This window comes from Trachypithecus francoisi, unplaced genomic scaffold (genome assembly GCF_009764315.1).
Source record: "Trachypithecus francoisi isolate TF-2019V2 unplaced genomic scaffold, Tfra_2.0 Lachesis_group5, whole genome shotgun sequence".
Lineage (NCBI taxonomy): Eukaryota > Metazoa > Chordata > Mammalia > Primates > Cercopithecidae > Trachypithecus > Trachypithecus francoisi.
Genome location: NW_022681470.1, coordinates 99,035,727 through 99,052,754, shown reverse-complemented (window position 1 = coordinate 99,052,754; position 17,028 = coordinate 99,035,727). Strand labels below are relative to the sequence as shown.

The window sequence follows — 17,028 nt, the reverse complement described above, 5'->3', positions numbered from 1 at the left end:
TGGCGTTTCACCATATTGACCAGGATGGTCTCAAACTTCTGACCTCAGGTGATCCTCCTGCCTCAGCCTCCCAAGGTGTTGGGATTACAGGTGTGAGCCACCACCCCTAGTGTTTTTTTGTTTGTTTCTTTAAGACGGCGTCTCTGTTGCCCAAGCTGGAGTGCAGTGGCATGATCACAGCTCACTGCAACCTCCACCTCCCAGGTTTAAGCAATTCTCCTGCCTCAGCCTCCCAAGTAGCTGGGACTAAAGGCTTGTGCCACCACACCCGTCTAATTTTTTGTATTTTAGTAGAGACAGGGTTTCACCATGTTGCTCAGGCTGGTCTTAGACTCTGAGCTCAGGCACTCTGCCCACTGCCTCCCAAGTTGCTAGGATTACAGGTGTAAGCCACCATGCCCCGCAATGTAGCCCTTTTTGAGTATTACAAATGTTGACATATTTCTGAGGGGAGCTCAAGTAATGTCTATAGAAGCAACTTTCTAATAATCTCAATGTGGAAATTATTAGAGAACAAAACTTGGTTAACATACATCTTTTTCTTTTTTTTTTAGACGGAGTTTTGTTCTTGTTGCCCAGGCTGGAGTGCAATGGCCTGATCTCAGCTCACTGCAACCTCCGTCTCCCAGGTTCAAGCAATTCTCCTGTCTCAGCCTCCCGACTAGCTGGGATTACAGGTGCCTGCCACCATGACCAGCTAATTTTTGTATTTTTAGTGAAGACGAGGTTTCATCATATTGGTCAGGCTGGTCTCAAACTCCTGACCTCAAGCGATCCCCCTGCGTCAACCTCCCGAAGTGCTGGGATTATAGGCATGAGCCACCACGCCCGGCCTGGTTAACATATATCTTGACCATTTCTAGCTAAAGAATTTAAGGTGCATGTGGTTGGGCAGTAGGGAGTCATTAACGAATTTTGAGTACAGACATGTCAGAGAGCATCTGGGGGCAGATGGATCTGGCAGTGATGTGTAAGTGAGTTGGCATGGGAGATTGGAGGAACAGAGATCAATCCAGAGTGAAGATAGAACCCTGATTTACAGGTCATCTGTGGGAATAGAAAGGAAGGAGTTGATTTGAGAGCTACCATAAAATCAGAAAATGGTTTGATTAGAACAGAAATGGACTAGAGTGAGAGGGGAGTCAAGGTAACCCCAAGGCAGTGGTTTTCAGATTTTCTCTTAGGTAAGAACTCCCATGGGAGATTGTTTAAAATGTAGCTTCTGGCCGGGTATGGTGGCTCACACTTGTAATCCCAGCACTTTGGGAGGCCGTGGCGGGTGAATCACCTGAGGTCAGAAGTTCGAGACCAGCCTGGCCCCATCTCTACAAAAATTGGCCGGGTGTGGTGGCAGGCGCCAGCCACTTAGGAAGCTGAGGCAGGAGAATCGCTTGAACCCGGGAGGCGGAGGTTGCCGTGAGCCGAGATCGCACCGTTGCACTCCAGCCTGAGCAACAAAGCGAGACTCTGTCTCAAAAAAAGGAGATTCAAGGTCCCCATCCTTCCAAACCAAGAAAAAAAAAAGGGTTCTGATTCAACAAGTCAAGAGTGGAGTCTGGAGTCTGTATTTTTAAAAAGCATAACAGAAGATTTAGGGGAAAGTTGGTTCTATTCTTATGAAATGTTACTCCCAAAGTTTTCAAATCTGGGAGACTTAGAGGGCTCTCCATCTGTAGGGGAAAGATCAAGGTAGAGAGGCCAATTTAGGAAATAAATCTGGTACACCATGTTATTCTGACCTTCAGTTTGTAAAGTTGTTTTTCCATCTCACCATTTTACCCTCCAAGGCTATTAGGAGAATTGGATGTAGGTGGAGAGTCACAGAAGCAGGTATAGCCATTTTGTATTTTGAGGATTTGTTTCCATTTTATTTTTCATCAATATTTTTCATTACATTTTTCACATCAACAGAGTTGGGTTTAGGGTTCCCCAGGAGAGCAAGGGAGATGGATGGGTCCCTCCCAGGGGTGCAAGGAAGAGGGCTACGTCCAGCATGTGAGGAGTGAGGGACAAGGGCACAGGGCACACACTCATACACTGGGCACTGGAGGAGAAGGCAGTCTTTTGAGCACAGACACCGAAGAGTTAAACAGTCACCACCTGGTACAGTGTTACAAAATGGGGGGCGTGACCACAGGGTTGGGGTACCGGACGCAGCGTGACGAAAGTGAATTTTGATTTTCTTTTTTGTTATTTTCACTTTTTTCCTTTTAACTTTTTTTAAACATTTTACAAACTCTAAAAACTACAACACATCACAGCTACAGTGGGGTGAGGGGAGGGCACCAAAGAAAGCAGCCACACAGAGTAGGGTGGGACGGGGCAGCCTAACCTACAGAGGTTATTGTGTGGAAGGGTAAAATGGGGAAACTGAGGCTTCTAGTCCCTGCGTTAGGGGTCCCTCACTCACTGCCCAACCTCTCCCCACTCAGAGGAGCTGCCAGGAGGGCCCCTGCTTCTTGCCTCTGCCCCAGCTCCTTGTGCTTTTTGATCTGCTGGTTTGACCAGATGCCTGGTTTCTTTCCCTCCCCTGCTCCCCTGCCTGTGAGGGGACAGGTCGGGGGTATGGGAGGGCAGCTGCGCTGTTCCCACCTGTGCTGTAGTGGGTGGAGCCTCTCACTCCAGAGGAGGCCTGTGCTTCTTAAGGAGGGAAGCAGATGAGCCTTGTCAGATGCCCTCAGATCTCCCTAGACTGTGGGTCTCTTATCCCTGGCTGGCCTAGGGCTCCTCCATCCCCAGCTCAACACGGAAACCAGATTAGGGGAGGGACTATGGGAGGCAGGGTTGTGTGTGCATCTGCTGAAATTAACCCTTGGCTTATATTTGAGGACAGTATAGTTAGTGATACCTCCCGCCCCATGGCACATGCACACACATATATAAGTATACACACACATTCACACACAGTCCTGCAGAGCTGCCTCAGAACTTAATCTATTAATAAATAAGGATCAGAAAGCTAATTTCATAAAATTCAGGCTTCATATTTGCAGCCCAAATTGAGAGGGAAGTGGAGGCCAGAGGGCTGAGGTTTATTGCTTCTCCCTCAGCATCCAACAGGAGGTGTGAGAGGGCACCCGAGGCCCACCCTTCAGACTCTAAGAAGTTCTTTTGGTCCATGGTCTACACCAGAGTCCCAGCCCCCATCATAATTGCATACCTGTGGTTTCACCAGGGCCTAGGCAGAGGGAATGATGGGGAAGGCAGGAAGCCTATTCTGGAACCCCTGGAACAGGGAAGCAAGGGCCCCTCTCTAACGGGGGGTAGAAGGATGGGGCTCAGCCTTCTCTTGTGCAAAGTCAAGGTAGTGGGAAGTGGGGAATACAGCTTCATCTCAAAACTGGGATGAAGGAGCCTTCCCTGTAGTCCCTGCCCACGGGGGTCACACACATGCACACACACACACACACAGCTAAGACACCAAACACGGGGAGAGAGGAGTGAGGGCTCTGGAAGTCAGGATGGCAGGGCAGGGAGGGGAAGGAAGGAGTTGTTGGTCTCACAGTGTGCCTGCCAATCCCAAAGCCCTAGAGATCCCTTCACTGCAGCACCTGCCCCCGGGTCTCAGGCAGCTTCAGGGCCAGAGAGCTGCCAAGGGCAAGGGCAGCTGAGGCAAAGAGGATGGGGGCAGCCTTGGTGATTCCCACGAAGGATGTGAAGATGCTGATCCCCAGCACAGCTGCCAGCTTACACAGGGCATTCAGGAAGCCGAAAGCTGTGGTCCTGCTCAGGAGTCCCCCAGTGCAGCATGGCGCAAGGTACAGGAGGGAGGCAAAGGAAGAGTGGAGGGCAGGGAAGTGAAGGCCAGGAAGATGCAGGCAGTGTCCAAGAGGGAGAGAGAAGGTTGGAGAGATCAGAGAGGTAAAGGATGTATGCCAGGAATGTAGATAAGAGACAAGGGGAAAGGAGACCAAAAATTGAGGTTAACAGTTAAGACTTCGAGGAGTAGATACAAAAGCTACCAGATTTTTTCTTTTTCCTTTTTTTTTTTCTTTTCTTTTCCTTTTTTTTTTTGCTTTGAGACACAGTCTCGCTCTGTCACCCAGGCTGGAGTGCGGTGGCGCGATCTCCACTCACTGCAAGCTCCGCCTCCCGGGTTCACGACATTCTCCTGCCTCAGCCTCCCGAGTAGCTGGGATTACAGGTACCCAGCTAACTTTTTGTATTTTTAGTACAGACAGGGTTTCACCATGTTGGCCAGGCTGGTATCAAACTCCTGACCTCAGGTGATCCGCCTGCCTCGGCATCTCAAAGTACTGGGATTACAGGCAGGCGTGAGTCACTGCGCCCAGCCAAACCTACCAGATTTTAGAGGAGAAAATGGAAATGTATCTTCTCTCACCCCTAAGGATGCTCTTCCCATTCAGCCCTCCTTCCTCACCCCACCCCTCCCCTGAATCCTCTGCCCTGCACCCAACCACATTCCAACTACCTCTTGTCTGAGGGGTAGAGTTCAACAGTCAACACGTCCAGCGCATTCCAGGATGCAATGCTGACCCCACCAAAAAGGCAGAGCAGAGCGATCATGGCTGACTCGCTGTTCCCAAAAGACAGGAAGAAGCAGGAGACACAGGACATCACGCTGGAGCCAGCTGGATGGAGCCAGGAGAGGAGAGAGCAGCATGAGCCTGGCCACAGTGAAACCTACCCACAGCCCGCCCTGTCCCATCTGCTGGCTTTCAGATAGCCCAGGATGAGACTTGTTCCCAAGGTATCCAAAAGGAAGGCTTTTTCACTCCTCCTCAACCTTCCTTAAAATTGTTTATTAATAATATCAGTAACCATCATTTATTCAATGCCAGCGATGGGCCAAGCCAATTGATGCTTTACATGCATTGATCTAGCACATCAACCCTACGACACAGGCACTATTATCACCTGCATTTTGCAGAGGAAGCAACCAGGCTTATAGAGGTAACTTGCCAGAGGCCAGAGATAGGTGGTGGAGCTGAGATTCAAAACTCATAACCTCAAAGCCTGTGCCCTAACCACTTGCAATTCTGCTTACCTCCTTTACCCCCAGAGAAGCTTCTGTGCCAGTCCCCACCCCATCCTGCCACACCCCCTAAACAGAAAATATGAGAGAGAGGAACTCTCTGACCAATCTCTTCCACAGCCCAAGGTGAGAAGCCTGTTGCCTGCCTCCTGCAGCCCCTGGCCCCTACTATCAGATCTGACTCAGCCTCTCCCCCTTACCAAGCATTCTGAGCCTGCCGATCTTGTCCATGAGCAGGGCAGACACGATATTCCCAGGAAGCACTGCCAGTGTCCCCAGGAAGCTCACAAAGTATACCATGTAGGCACCTTCGCCCGTCCCTGTCACATCTAGCGGGCAGCCCTCCTTGTTGTGCAGGAATGTGCTGTTTACCAGACGGCTGTTCACAAACTTGTACTCAAACAGGTCTGTGGGCAAAGGTCAAGATAAGCAGAGAGTCATAGCAGATGGGAGAGGGAGGCTGCTACGGCTTATGGCTCAGGGCTCTGCATGTATGGAAGTTAGTAGGAGGGGCTCTCAAAATTATTCACAGTGCTAATTGTAAAACATCAAATAATATCACCATGGGAACTAGGGATCTTTAGAGCAGAAAATGACCATCATCTGTCCAACAGTGTGACTTTGTCCAAGTTCTCCCATTAATAGTCTTAGCTGCTTATTCATTCTTTCTGTCCGTGCTAGCTGACTATAGCAATGCTGTGGACTTAGGAAATTTTTCTGAGAAAAACATTTAAAATAAAAAGTCCTATCCATTGTTGTTTTCCTGCAAGATGGGAAAAGCTCACCCAGTATGAGGTGGGAAACTTCAGTCTAGCTCACAAAACCAGCATTTCATGTGCATATACTAAAGTTTGAGAATCACTATCAAAAAAGTGGATTCATGCTATGATCCCCACCAAATACCCCTTTTATTGTTTTTATTTTTCCCAAGAATGCTATTTTGGATGATTTTACCTTCTTCAAAGGTGCATTAATTTTGCCTCACTGAGATATAATTTCAGCCAAAGGCAAATCAAGTTGATGTTTTTGTCAGATATTCTATTACAGGAAAATGTCCAACATCCATTAGATTTTCAAAATTATTGGTGGTAGCTGTCAGACCCCTCTACCATCTTCCTACAGGGGTCCAGGGATCTCAGCTTGAGAACACCAAGATAGTGAATGAAAAAGGCTCCTTCTCATCAAGGTCCACCCAACCCTTTGGTCTGACACCCACCAGCCACCCCGCCTTACCAGTGTTATAGAACACAGTGTTGATGAATGTGCAGTTGCGGAAAAACGTGTTGCTAGATGTGACATCCTCGAAATAACACTCTTCAAACAGGGAATCCTCAAAGGACACTGACTTCAGACGCAGCCCAATGAACCTGTAAGGCCAGGATGATGAAGACACTCCCCCCTCATCCTCATGCCCCCTCCAAGACTCACTCTTTAGTGAATGAATGGGAAGCTGGGCATTGAGGAGAAACCACAAGTGTTTGCCCCCAAATGTCTTGTCTTGAACCCCTAGACTCATAAAAAAGACAAGAGGTAGCAGGAACAGGGAAGAAGTGAAGTTTAAAGGTCCCCACATACTTGTCATTGAAGTACTGCCCGCCTCGGTGGATCTGGTTCTCCAAAGTGAAGTTAAAAGTCACATGCTCTACGCGCTCCCCGGGGAACACTTTGGTGCGGGATGCGTAGTCCACTGCCTGGAGATGGCGGATCATGTCAGGAAACCAGACAGTCAGGCCATAGTAGCTGAAGAGTCAAGGACAATGGAAACAGACAACAGGGCTTCAGACAGGGCTGAGAGATTAGAATCAGGCAGAGGAGAAAATGGAAATGTGTATCCTCTCCAGAACGAGGGAGAAATGGAGTCAACTTCTGTTAGCACCTTGCTTCTCTCTAACCTCACCAACTTCTCCCTGCTCCGCCCTTCACCAGTTGCTGTGCTCCTGCAGACTTCAGGGTCTCGCACAGCAGCCACTAAACTTTTTCTTACCTCCCAAGCATTTGCTTTTCCCTCTGCCAAAAACACTCTTCTCCACCCCAGCCACCCCCACTCCCTGTCTGACTCCCATCCGCCCTTTAGGACTTAGGTCCCCACCCCAGCCCAAGTCCTCCCATCACCCTTTCCCCACCCTTCTCTCATCACCCTGCTTCATAGCAAGTTTTGTCCCGCTTCTTGACGAAAACATAAACTCCAGGAGGACCTGGGTGGTAACCCAGCCCACCCATCTTCTCACCTGAATGACATGGTGAACCACACACCCATCATCATCAGAGTGATGCGCCGATATTCGGGACCAAAACAGGAGAGAAAATTCCCCCAAACCTACAGGGGACCAGACAAAGTTAGACGTTGGCTATACTAAGTTCTAGCACCCATAGATCCCCACTTTTCTGCCCTCCCCCCTCCCTTCAGCTCACCCATCACCCACACACATGGACTTCAGTCCTGCCTTCTTCTCCACTTCCCCCACTCCCTTCTCTCTACCATCCCGTCCGCCATTACCTGCCCCCTAGGCTCAAGGCCCGGACCCCCCAACGCTGGTACCAGGTCCCTGTGTCCGACTGGATCTCAATCAATTCATCCTCCTGATGGATTGTCTTAATGTGGGTTACCTGGGGTCAAGAGAAGGGGTGGGCAGTCACACATTCTGTGTTTCCCAACCTCCACTGGGTGCCTCAGTTTCCCCTGCATTAGCAAAATGGGAAGCAGGGGGTGGATATGATACCCTGAAAATCTCCTTATGGTAGAGTGGGCTGAGGTCAGGGGTACTCAGAGAGGGGCCAGGTAGGGGCTGGGGCTGCAGGACGTGGAGGTCTGAGTCGGGAGGGCTGTGGCTTACTGAGAACACTCGCTCAGGATGTCCCTTGGCTCGCATGTTGGTATCATGGACCTGCTTCAGCACCATCCAGGCCTCATCATGCTTCCCATTCTAGAGCCAAAGACACAATCCCCACATCCAAGTCAGCCCCTACCTGGCCCAGAGTTATAGATCCCCTCCCTCCCACCTGGCTTCTGTAGTCACAGGACACTAAATGGTTCCCGGCCCTCAATCCCACCACCAAGGCCTGAACTATGAGCATGCATTGCCCACTCTGAAAGAGCCCCAAGCTGAGGTATAGCAAGACAATCAGACTTGGGCAAGAGCTGCAGGTTGGGGGTAGGGAGTGTTGTCCAGGGGAAAAAGGCAAGCACAGGCAACCAAAGGTAAGGGAAATGATGGGAAAGCATGTAGCCAAAGACCTAATCCTGCTGGGATTAGGAGGGGAAGGTGTGGGGGGGGGGAACGTCTCTTGAGCTGTAAATGCAGGCTAGGGCCAAGGCCCTTCCCTGCAAAATCTTAAGTCATCCAAGGGTGAAGAGGTCCCCTGGTTTCTCCACCCAAGAACCCCTCAGGGATACATTCCAAGGCAAAGGATGCAAGATAAAGTCCCCCAGAGAATGGACTCTGTGAGGAAGGCAGGCAGCCGAACAGGATCAAATCAAACCCCAGTGGGTGTTTGAACACAGGAGCCCCTGCTGCTCTCCACACTCCACAGCCTGCACCCCACCCCACCCCACACAGCTCAGCTCCATCACCTCTAGGAAGAAACGGGGACTTTCAGGCTGCGTGGTCAGAGCCCCAATGGCAAACACAGAAGGAAAGGCGCAGACGAGGACGAAGACCCTCCAGCTGTGGAACTGGTAGGCAGAACCCATCTGAAAACTCCACCCTGGCAGGGAGAGAGTGACAGCATCAGCAGAGAGGCCAGAGGCTAAGGGAATCCACCACTGGGAGCACAGAAGAGGAAGGAGGGAGATAACCTGGGGTGGATTCCGGGGGGCTGCTCACCATAGTGGGGGATGATGGCCCAGGCCATAGCAGCTGCGTACACACCACCAATCATCCAAAACATGCAGAGCCAGCTCAGATGCTCCCCTCTTTTCTCCTGGGCCAGAAACTCGGAGAAATAGGAGAAGACAATGGGGATGGACCCTCCAATCCTGGAGCACATTTCAAGAATTCAGCATTAGCAAATGGCCATAGTCCTGATCCCCTGCGCCACTGCTCTGGACCCCGAGCCCCTTTTGTCTTCCAGGCTTTTGAAGAGACTCCATTTCACACATAAATCCCTACAAGCTCCCCTGTGGGCCAGCCATCAAGCACCCATCCTTGGGACCATGGGAAACAGGCAAGCGAGTCTCAGGGAAAAGGAAAGAGCAAATCTTAAATCTTGAAAATGACTTACAGAGTTGGAAGGGAGGGAAGGTAATTGCAGAAAAGAGAATAAATCTCCAGAGAAAAAAGACAAGCCAAAAGCCTCCAAGGGCAGATGTTGTGAGAAAGGCCAGAAAGGAGCTTGGAGTTGAGGCAGAGTAAACGTGCCTGCCATGCTTGCAAAAGTGAAGGGACAGTGTGGGCAAAGCATCAGGGTTCTGGCTGGTGTGGGTGTTGGCAAGGTTTGTTGTGGAATGCAGGAAATGTGTAGACTCTGGTAGGCGGTAACTCTGGGTCCACAGGAGTCCAGGGGTGGGGCTGAGGCCCAGTAGGCCTCTTCGTGGAGGCAGGCTCAAAAATGGAACTAGAAGTGGGATGGAGGACTCAGGAGTGGGCCGACATGGAACAGCATTCTGGACAGTAGTAGACAGGTCCTGGGCAGGGAGGAGCTGGCCTGAAAATGGTTGGGGGAGAAAGGAACTCATTCATCCATTCAACTCACACAGATTTAAGGTGCATTTGGTGTGCCTGGCACTGTGCTGGGCCCTAAAGATGCAACAGTGACCAAGGCACAGTAGTGCCCTCAAGGGGCTTAGGAAGTGGACACTCACCCAACCCCAGAAAGGAGGCGGCAGAAGAGGAAAGTGCCGTAACCCTGGACAAAAGATGAGAAGAAGGCGAAGACACTGTTGACTGAGAGCGAGATGAGCAGACATTGCCTCCGACCCAGCCGGTCAGCCAGACCTCCCCAGAGGAAGGCTCCCACCATCATGCCCAGGTAGACGATGAGGCCTGGAAGGAGGGGGAAAACAGAGCCAGAGGGGGCGTGAGAAGACACACCTCAATTCTCCCAGGAGATGAGCACTGAGGGAGCTGAAGGATGTGAAGAACTTCTAGAAGCTAAGTCTACCCAGAGATTAGAGCAAGTGAGAGAAAATGAATGGTGTGAGCAAAGATAGAAGGTCATCTGTGCAGGCCAGGCGTTCAAAGGCAGGAATGAAGATATGGGAGAACCTACAACTCTCCACTGTCTTTGGTCTGTCTCATTTCTCACTGTGAGACACACACGCACACACACAAACACACACACACACATACACACAGTGACACCCTTACCCCTGGCTCACTTTGAAGGAGGAATGGGTGTGCCTAGGATCCCAGACCATCCCAGGGTCCTCTCTATTCTCCCTGCTTTGATCCCTCGAAGCAGCAAGAGAGCTCTCATTTGTTCCTGGGGAAAGGGGCTCCAATTCTTTTCATCTTCCCAATTCTTTTCATCTTCCCAGGAAGTCCCCCACACAAAATCCATGCTTTACTCCTCCCCGTCTCAATATTTCTGGTCCAAAAACTCTCCTGTTTTTCACTTCCTTCATAAAACCAAAGCTGGAATTAATCTTTAAAATCATCTACTCCAAACTGCATTTTCTCATGCCCAAACCAAGCCCCAGGAAGAAGAGACCTGTCCAAGACCCCATGGCAATTTGGTGGCAGAGTAAGGCCTCGATTCTTTCTCTGTGAGTCTAGGGGGTTCCTCCTCAGAGTCCCTGTCAGGGAAGGTCATCAAACAGTACGACATTCTGTCCCCTGGAAACTCCCGTCTGAGTGACAGAAAGTCTAAACAGCTTCTCTGGCAGAAGATCCAGGATGCTCCCCCTCCCCCAACCACCCCAAACTGACTCTCCCCATTTATACCAAGGAGTTTGGATACTGGCTTCTTGTTTCCCAATCAGTGAAATGGAATAAGACAACCAGAGGGAAAGCTATGAAGAAACATTAAATGGTAAGGACCATCCTACCACAGCCACCTCCTGCAGAATAAAGCAGACCACCACCCAACCACAGTCCAACTGCCCTCCTGCAAGTCCCTGTTTCACATTCAACTTCACTCTGACCCAAGGCCAAGAAGAGGGAGTGTGTGAGGGAAGAGTGTGCAGAGGAGCCCTGAGCCCTCTGGGAACATCTTGGGTGCAGGGTCCTAGGGAACCCAGTGGTAAGGACAGAGCAATTTCCAGGAGCAAGGAGGTTTCCAGAGTTTGAGGGGATAGGGCTGGAGCCCCCCATGTCTTACCTAGCATGCCTTTGTTGGAGTCAGACAGGCACATGTCTTTCTCAGCGCTGGGCAGCACGAAGCCCACCACAAAGACCTCCACACCATCAGCCATCAGCGCCAGACCAAGCACAAAATACAGTGTCCACTGGAAGCGGCCGTGGCCACACTCCCGTAGGATGGCTTCATATTGTTGGGCTAGTTCTTCTCGTTCTTTCCGTCGTTGTGCCTCCCCCCGGCCCCCAGGGGGACCCTCCCCATCGCTCAAGCCCCCCCTTACTCCAGCCAGGGGTGCCCCATCTGCCATCCGCTCGCCTTTGCCCCCAGACTCTGCCCGGGGGATGCCCTGATATTCCCCTTCGTAGATTTCATCATCCTCGTCATGGCCCTCAGTAGCATCACTGGACGCACCACCTTCCTCCTCATCCTGGGTCCCTTCTCCTCGGTAATAGCTATCACTGGGGGCAGGGAAGTCATCATCATCATCCTCTTCCTCAAAGCGGGAGTAGGATCTTCGGGAATATTCGTCCTGGACTCTGTCCAGGCCCTTCACCACCTTCTTGGTCGCATGCTTCTTGACTTCCTTAGCAATGTCTTTGGCCCCACGGATGAAAGCTGCCCGGTCTCGGAAGCCCTCTTCCATGATGGGGCTCTGAGGCACTTCACTGGGTCTTCCCCACTTCCTGCTTCTTTTTCAGCTTTTTGCTCAAGGACTTGTAGAGCCAAAAAGACCCCTCCCCACAGTTACTTAGATGAAGTGTGTTCCAGTATCTTTGGGCACAAAAAAAAAGAGCAAACAGGTCCTAGCCAATGAGTGCCTAGGACAGAAAAGGAAGGAGAGGAGCTTTGACCTATACCCAGTTCAGTTGGGTGGATGGCAAAGGGACAGGAGGAGCAGGGGAATGGGAAGGGGAAGGGGAGCCAGATTGGGAGGCTAAGCCAGGATAACTCAGGAAAGGTCGCCTACTTCTCTTCCACAAGTCTCTGGAGACCTAGAAAAGATAACAGATGGCAAAAGGAAGTTGTGAGTCCTAAGGTGGTGAAGAAGGCCAATATAAAGCTTCTCAACCCAGAGCCCCATCTGGACCATGTGGTGCAGAGATGGTCTTCTCACTTTAGGCTTCCATCCACACACTAAAAAGGGATGGCTATCTGGGCTAACCGGGTCACTCACATAGAAGTCCCCTTACTTTGACCTTGGAGGCCTGGCCTATGGAATTTGCTCCAAAGTCACAGTCACCTACTCTGAGCCCTTCTCCTAACCCCTGAGCCCAGCCCAGCCCTTGCTTTATCACCAATCTGCAAAGAACTGAACAGGAAATATGAGAAACCAGAATTCCCTTCTTTAGTCTTGCCTGGGTTTCTTACTGGGGATGGAGTTGAGAAGGATGTGTAAGAGGACAAGCCCTCCAACCCGTGGCCTTCCCTCCACTGATGGCATCTGAAGGCAGCGGCTTCCACTGTCCTTCCTTCAGGTCCCATGTTTATAGGCTTCAACAAGGAGGGATTTTCTCTCAACATAGTCTAATGGGTAAAAGCTCAGCTTCCAGAGTCACAAAGACATGGGTTTGACTTCCTGTTTTGGCAAATGCTAGCTAAGGGACCAAGCCTCAGTTTCTTCTTATTTTAAAAGGGGAAAGTAAGGGTTGAATGATATATCTGTGCTCCTTAACATAAGTCAGCTGGCACTTAAAAATGATGAATAAATATTAACTCTTATTTTTGTGGTGACAGTAACATAGTGAAATGCCCTATACTACCTCATAAGGTCCCCAAATGAAAGCCGTCTTGGGTGCTCTTTAGAGTGAGCAGCAGGAAGGGATACTGGCAAGGAGAATGCTGGTTCAGGGCAAAGCACATGACCATTAGGGACGACCTAAGTTGAAATCCCAACTCTGCCGCTTACTAACTGATCTCGGTCAGGCTAGTTAACCTCCCTAAGCCTCAGAGTCCATATATTTTAATTGGGGATAATTACATTGGGACACTGTTTCTTGGAGTTGATGTGAGAATGTAATCTCACAGTACATGCTCTATGTTAGTTTTCTTCCTTCCTATGATGTTGAAAAGTGGGAAAGAAGCAAGAAGCAGCAAGAGACAACAGCAGGATCATACTTAGATGCTGTTGCCCAGCATCCTTGCAAACAGAGTCCCAAGACCCCCTGTCTATGTTTCAACTAATTCCAGCAGCTGGGCCCACATTAACTACCTCCAGAAAAACAAGGGAAGACCCAGAAAAGGGGGACCTGGAACCCAAGTAAAGTGGAGGAAAGATGGAAAGCTAAGAAAGAGGTGATGACTGTCCACTGCCACCTTGCTGTAGAATGTCATAGATGGGTCCCCTTTCCACGGATGGAGGTGAGAATGGAAATGACTGTCAAATGCATTTTCAACATGAGGTTCTAAGGCCTACAGTTGCATCCCATCCCTTCAGGGCCTCCCTTCCTAATCCCCCTTAATCCTTTCCTCTCCTCCTCCAGGAGTCAAGGAAGAAGGAGTCCACAAACACCGCATTGCGTAGGAGGTGGATGTAGAATAAAGGGGGTTTGGGTGTTCCCCCCAAAAAGACGTTCTCCAGAGGAAGGCATGGGATAGCCCCCCTTCCTTCATAGGAGGAGAGGAAGCAGGCCTAGATTCTGATCAGAAATCATCCCCCCAAAAATCTCCGGTGCTCCCACCCATCCAGAGCCTTCATTAAATGTCACACACACACACACACACACACACCCTGGTAGAAGAGGGTAAGCAATGCTATGTGGTTCAGAAAGAAGCACTGGCAAGCAGGGCCTTACCCCCTCAGGACAGATGTAAGCAGTGGACCACAGTGACCAGAAGCAGTGACCCCTATGTCACCTTTTCTTCATTGTTCAGGGCCCAACCATCCCCCATGAAAGCGCTGGAACTGTGGAATCCCCTCAGTGCATGGCAATTTGCTAGCTTTCCTCTCTTTCCTAATCAGGATCTCCCCTCCAGCCTTGAAGGAGGCAGGACCCACCAGGAGCCATACTCTATGTTTGTTGACCCTATTTCCCCCTGAGAGGGGCATGTAGGGCAGAGAAGCCTTCCACAAGCGCAGCAGGATATGAGGGCTCAACAGTCAGCTCCCTCAGGGCCAGCAAGCCCAGGAGGTCAGGAGAGAGAGAAAGAAGACAAATTCTTTGAGCTGGTGAGGAAGTGGTGCTATTTTTAGCCCCAAAAACAGCACAGGGTGGCTAAGCTTGGGGGAGAGAGACAAGACTTGGAGAGGTGGAGGTTAAAGGAGACAAGGTTCAGGGTTACAAGGCCCTAGGCTGGCTGACTTCACCTGACAGGAAAAAATGTGCCCAGGAGATTTTCTGCAGAGGGTGGAGACAGGCAGGGGGACTCCAGAGCAAATGCTTCCTTTCAGAACAGCTCATCCAGCCCGGGATCAGAGGAGGGTCCAGAACCCCCCACCCTCCTCCCAGTCAAAGCCCCTGACTTTGGGGGCCACCCAGATCCCAAGGCCTTCCTAGCTCAGGTGACAAGGTTATTAAAAAGCAATCACTTATCAAAACGTCCGCGGGGGCAGGGGTAGAATGTGGGAGGTGCGGGAGCACCCCTTCCCCATGACAGCGGGGTCATTGAACCTCAGCCCCCACTCAGGACCATCAAGGCTGTGCCTCCCCTCCCCACATCCTACCCACGGTTAGGAAGATGGGAGCACCCACAGTTCTGAGGGATAAAAATGAGGGTGTCCGCTGAGAATGGACACTGAGGAATACGGAGAGGCAGAGAGGGAGACGCAGGGAGAGACCTCCGCACGCACAGACTTAGAGACCGCCTCTATCAGCATTTGCAGGGACCCCCACACACACCCCATCTTGCCTCAGCTCCGGAATAAGGGAAAAGCCCCCAAAACTGACTAAATCCCTGCTCTGAGCACCTCCGCCACCCTTGGTCCTGCTGCTAGACAAGTGCCCACCTTCACTCAACACCCCTTCCCCCAACCCTGGAGCAACTGCTGCCAGCCCCCGCCATCCATGCCCCCAACACCTGGCCGCTCTCCATTTCTGTCTCCCCAGTATGTCCATTCTTCACTCCCCTTCCCTCCATCCTTCACCTGCCCTTCTTCCCCTGCTCCCCTCCCCACCCCACCCACCCAAGTCCAGGCGCGCACACTGAGGCAGCATCCATTCTCCAGCCCCAGCCAAGGTCATTTATCATTCATCCTGGGGGTGGGGGGACGTCAAGGTGAGGAGGGGATAGGAGTTTGAGGGAACTCCACACCACCTCACAACCCCACCACCACGTTCATCTCCGAAGGGGATAGTGGGGACTTGGTTAAGGTAGAGAAAAACACCCCTCCTCCCCATTCACCAATGTTATACATATGCGTGTGTGTGTGTGTCCTGAAGAGCACAACTGAAATAAATGTCCATCCCCAAACAACCACCAACCAACCAACCCCCCTCACCCCTAGAGAGGGGATCCGCACCCTCCCTATAAGCAAAGCATCGGAGGATAAAATGGCTGCAAGGCAAGGCAAAGATGCTTCTGCCAGAGGCGGGGTGGAGGTGAGCGACTGACAGACAGAGGGGTCTCACCTGGACTGGATTTCCCGGGTAAGGAGTCCCCGGCGACGACGGGGGTCCCGGCCGCGGGCGGAGGCGGCAGCGGCGACTGCTCCGGGTACCAGGGAAGCGGCAATGCAGACCTGCACCCCCCCACACTCCAGCCCCGCCTCCGCCGCCCCCCCACCCCCACCCCGCGCCACTGAGCATCGGGAGAGACCATTGGTGGGGTGGGGGAGAGAAAAAGGGATGGGGAGGGAGTCAGGGCACGGGGAGAAATGATGAAAGGGCCGGGAGTTGTCACAAGAACAGCTGGAAATGGCACACAGCCCTTCCCAGGCCCTTCCTAGTAAAAGATAAAAGGAACTAAAGAAAAAAACAGTGATGTTAGGAAGACTAGTGGGAAGACAGGGAGATGGGCAATGTGGCAGCCCCTTCCTTAGCACCCCAGTCTCAGTATGGCAGGACTCAATAATTTCAGGGGCTTTTGCTGCCTTCAAAACACCTCCCTTGCCTTCTCCACTGCTCTCAAACTCCTTTTTCACAACAGTCTCCCAAATCCAGAGTGCTCCTACTCCAAGTTTACCTGGACATTTTAGAGAAAGCAGAGATAACAAGGTGTGGTTTCTATCCTGAACTGCCAAAGTCAGAGACCCCTGGATTCCTTCCATCTCTTTCCTCAAAAAAACAGTCCAGGTTACTTACTTACAGTGCAGACCTCCTCATCCTGTCCATTCAGTTGGTGGTAGCAGAAGTATTGGGGAAGCTGAGGGATTTTTACAGACCTGACCAACTGGACAGATCCCCTTCCATTAATTTGCTCCAGTGACTCAAAAAGGATCTTTCTCAATACCCTTCTCCATTTTCTCTTACTCTCTTCAACCTCCCTCCCCTCCACACACTTGTCCTTCCCAGGCAGGAAGAAGTAAATTGGTTTCAGCTTTTCCTTTCATCTTTCCTTTGCTCCTGCACTAATAACCTGGACTCAGAGATCCAAGACATGCCACTTGGTGACACTTGATGACCATCCCTGCTGAAGGAGTGAGAGGAAATGCGGTGATTGGAGAAAATACATCCTGAATGTGCCTATGTCAGATAAGATCAGGACCTTCTGGACAGCACTGACCTGGGTTTGGACCTGGATTCTCACTGCTAACAAGCTGTCAATTCTTGGTCAAGTTCTCCACATCTGTGAACTTCAGGTTTCTCATTTGGAAAAGGGGGGCTTGTACTAGATGCTGCATCAGGTTCCGCTCAGATCTA

The 17,028-nt window shown here is 51.1% G+C and overlaps 1 protein-coding gene across 1 annotated transcript; it reads right to left on the bottom strand.

Moving 5' to 3' along the window:
- Positions 1-1,839: 1,839 nt before the first annotated feature.
- On the bottom strand, positions 1,840-16,039 carry SV2A (synaptic vesicle glycoprotein 2A). The gene is made up of 13 exons (XM_033198908.1): positions 15,799-16,039; positions 11,255-12,225; positions 9,798-9,978; positions 8,821-8,972; positions 8,568-8,701; positions 7,831-7,920; positions 7,495-7,603; positions 7,225-7,315; positions 6,572-6,736; positions 6,230-6,363; positions 5,197-5,403; positions 4,433-4,592; positions 1,840-3,723 (listed from the first exon to the last, which is right to left on the bottom strand). Exons 2-13 carry the CDS (start codon positions 11,874-11,876, stop codon positions 3,540-3,542), a joined length of 2,229 nt encoding a protein of 742 aa, XP_033054799.1. The 5' UTR covers positions 11,877-12,225; positions 15,799-16,039; the 3' UTR covers positions 1,840-3,539.
- Between the last annotated feature and the right edge of the window lie 989 nt (positions 16,040-17,028).

What these genes read in the sequence shown, in the direction of transcription:
- SV2A (XM_033198908.1), bottom strand. Translation starts at nt 11,876, where the DNA reads ATGGAAGAGGGCTTCCGAGACCGGGCAGCTTTCATCCGTGGGGCCAAA. An exon ending in ATCCTGAGCGAGTGTTCTCA is followed by an intron (nt 7,604 to 7,830) that starts GTAAGCCACAGC and finishes TCTTGACCCCAG; the next exon opens with GTAACCCACATTAAGACAAT. An exon ending in TGGTTCACCATGTCATTCAG is followed by an intron (nt 6,737 to 7,224) that starts GTGAGAAGATGG and finishes TTGACTCTTCAG; the next exon opens with CTACTATGGCCTGACTGTCT.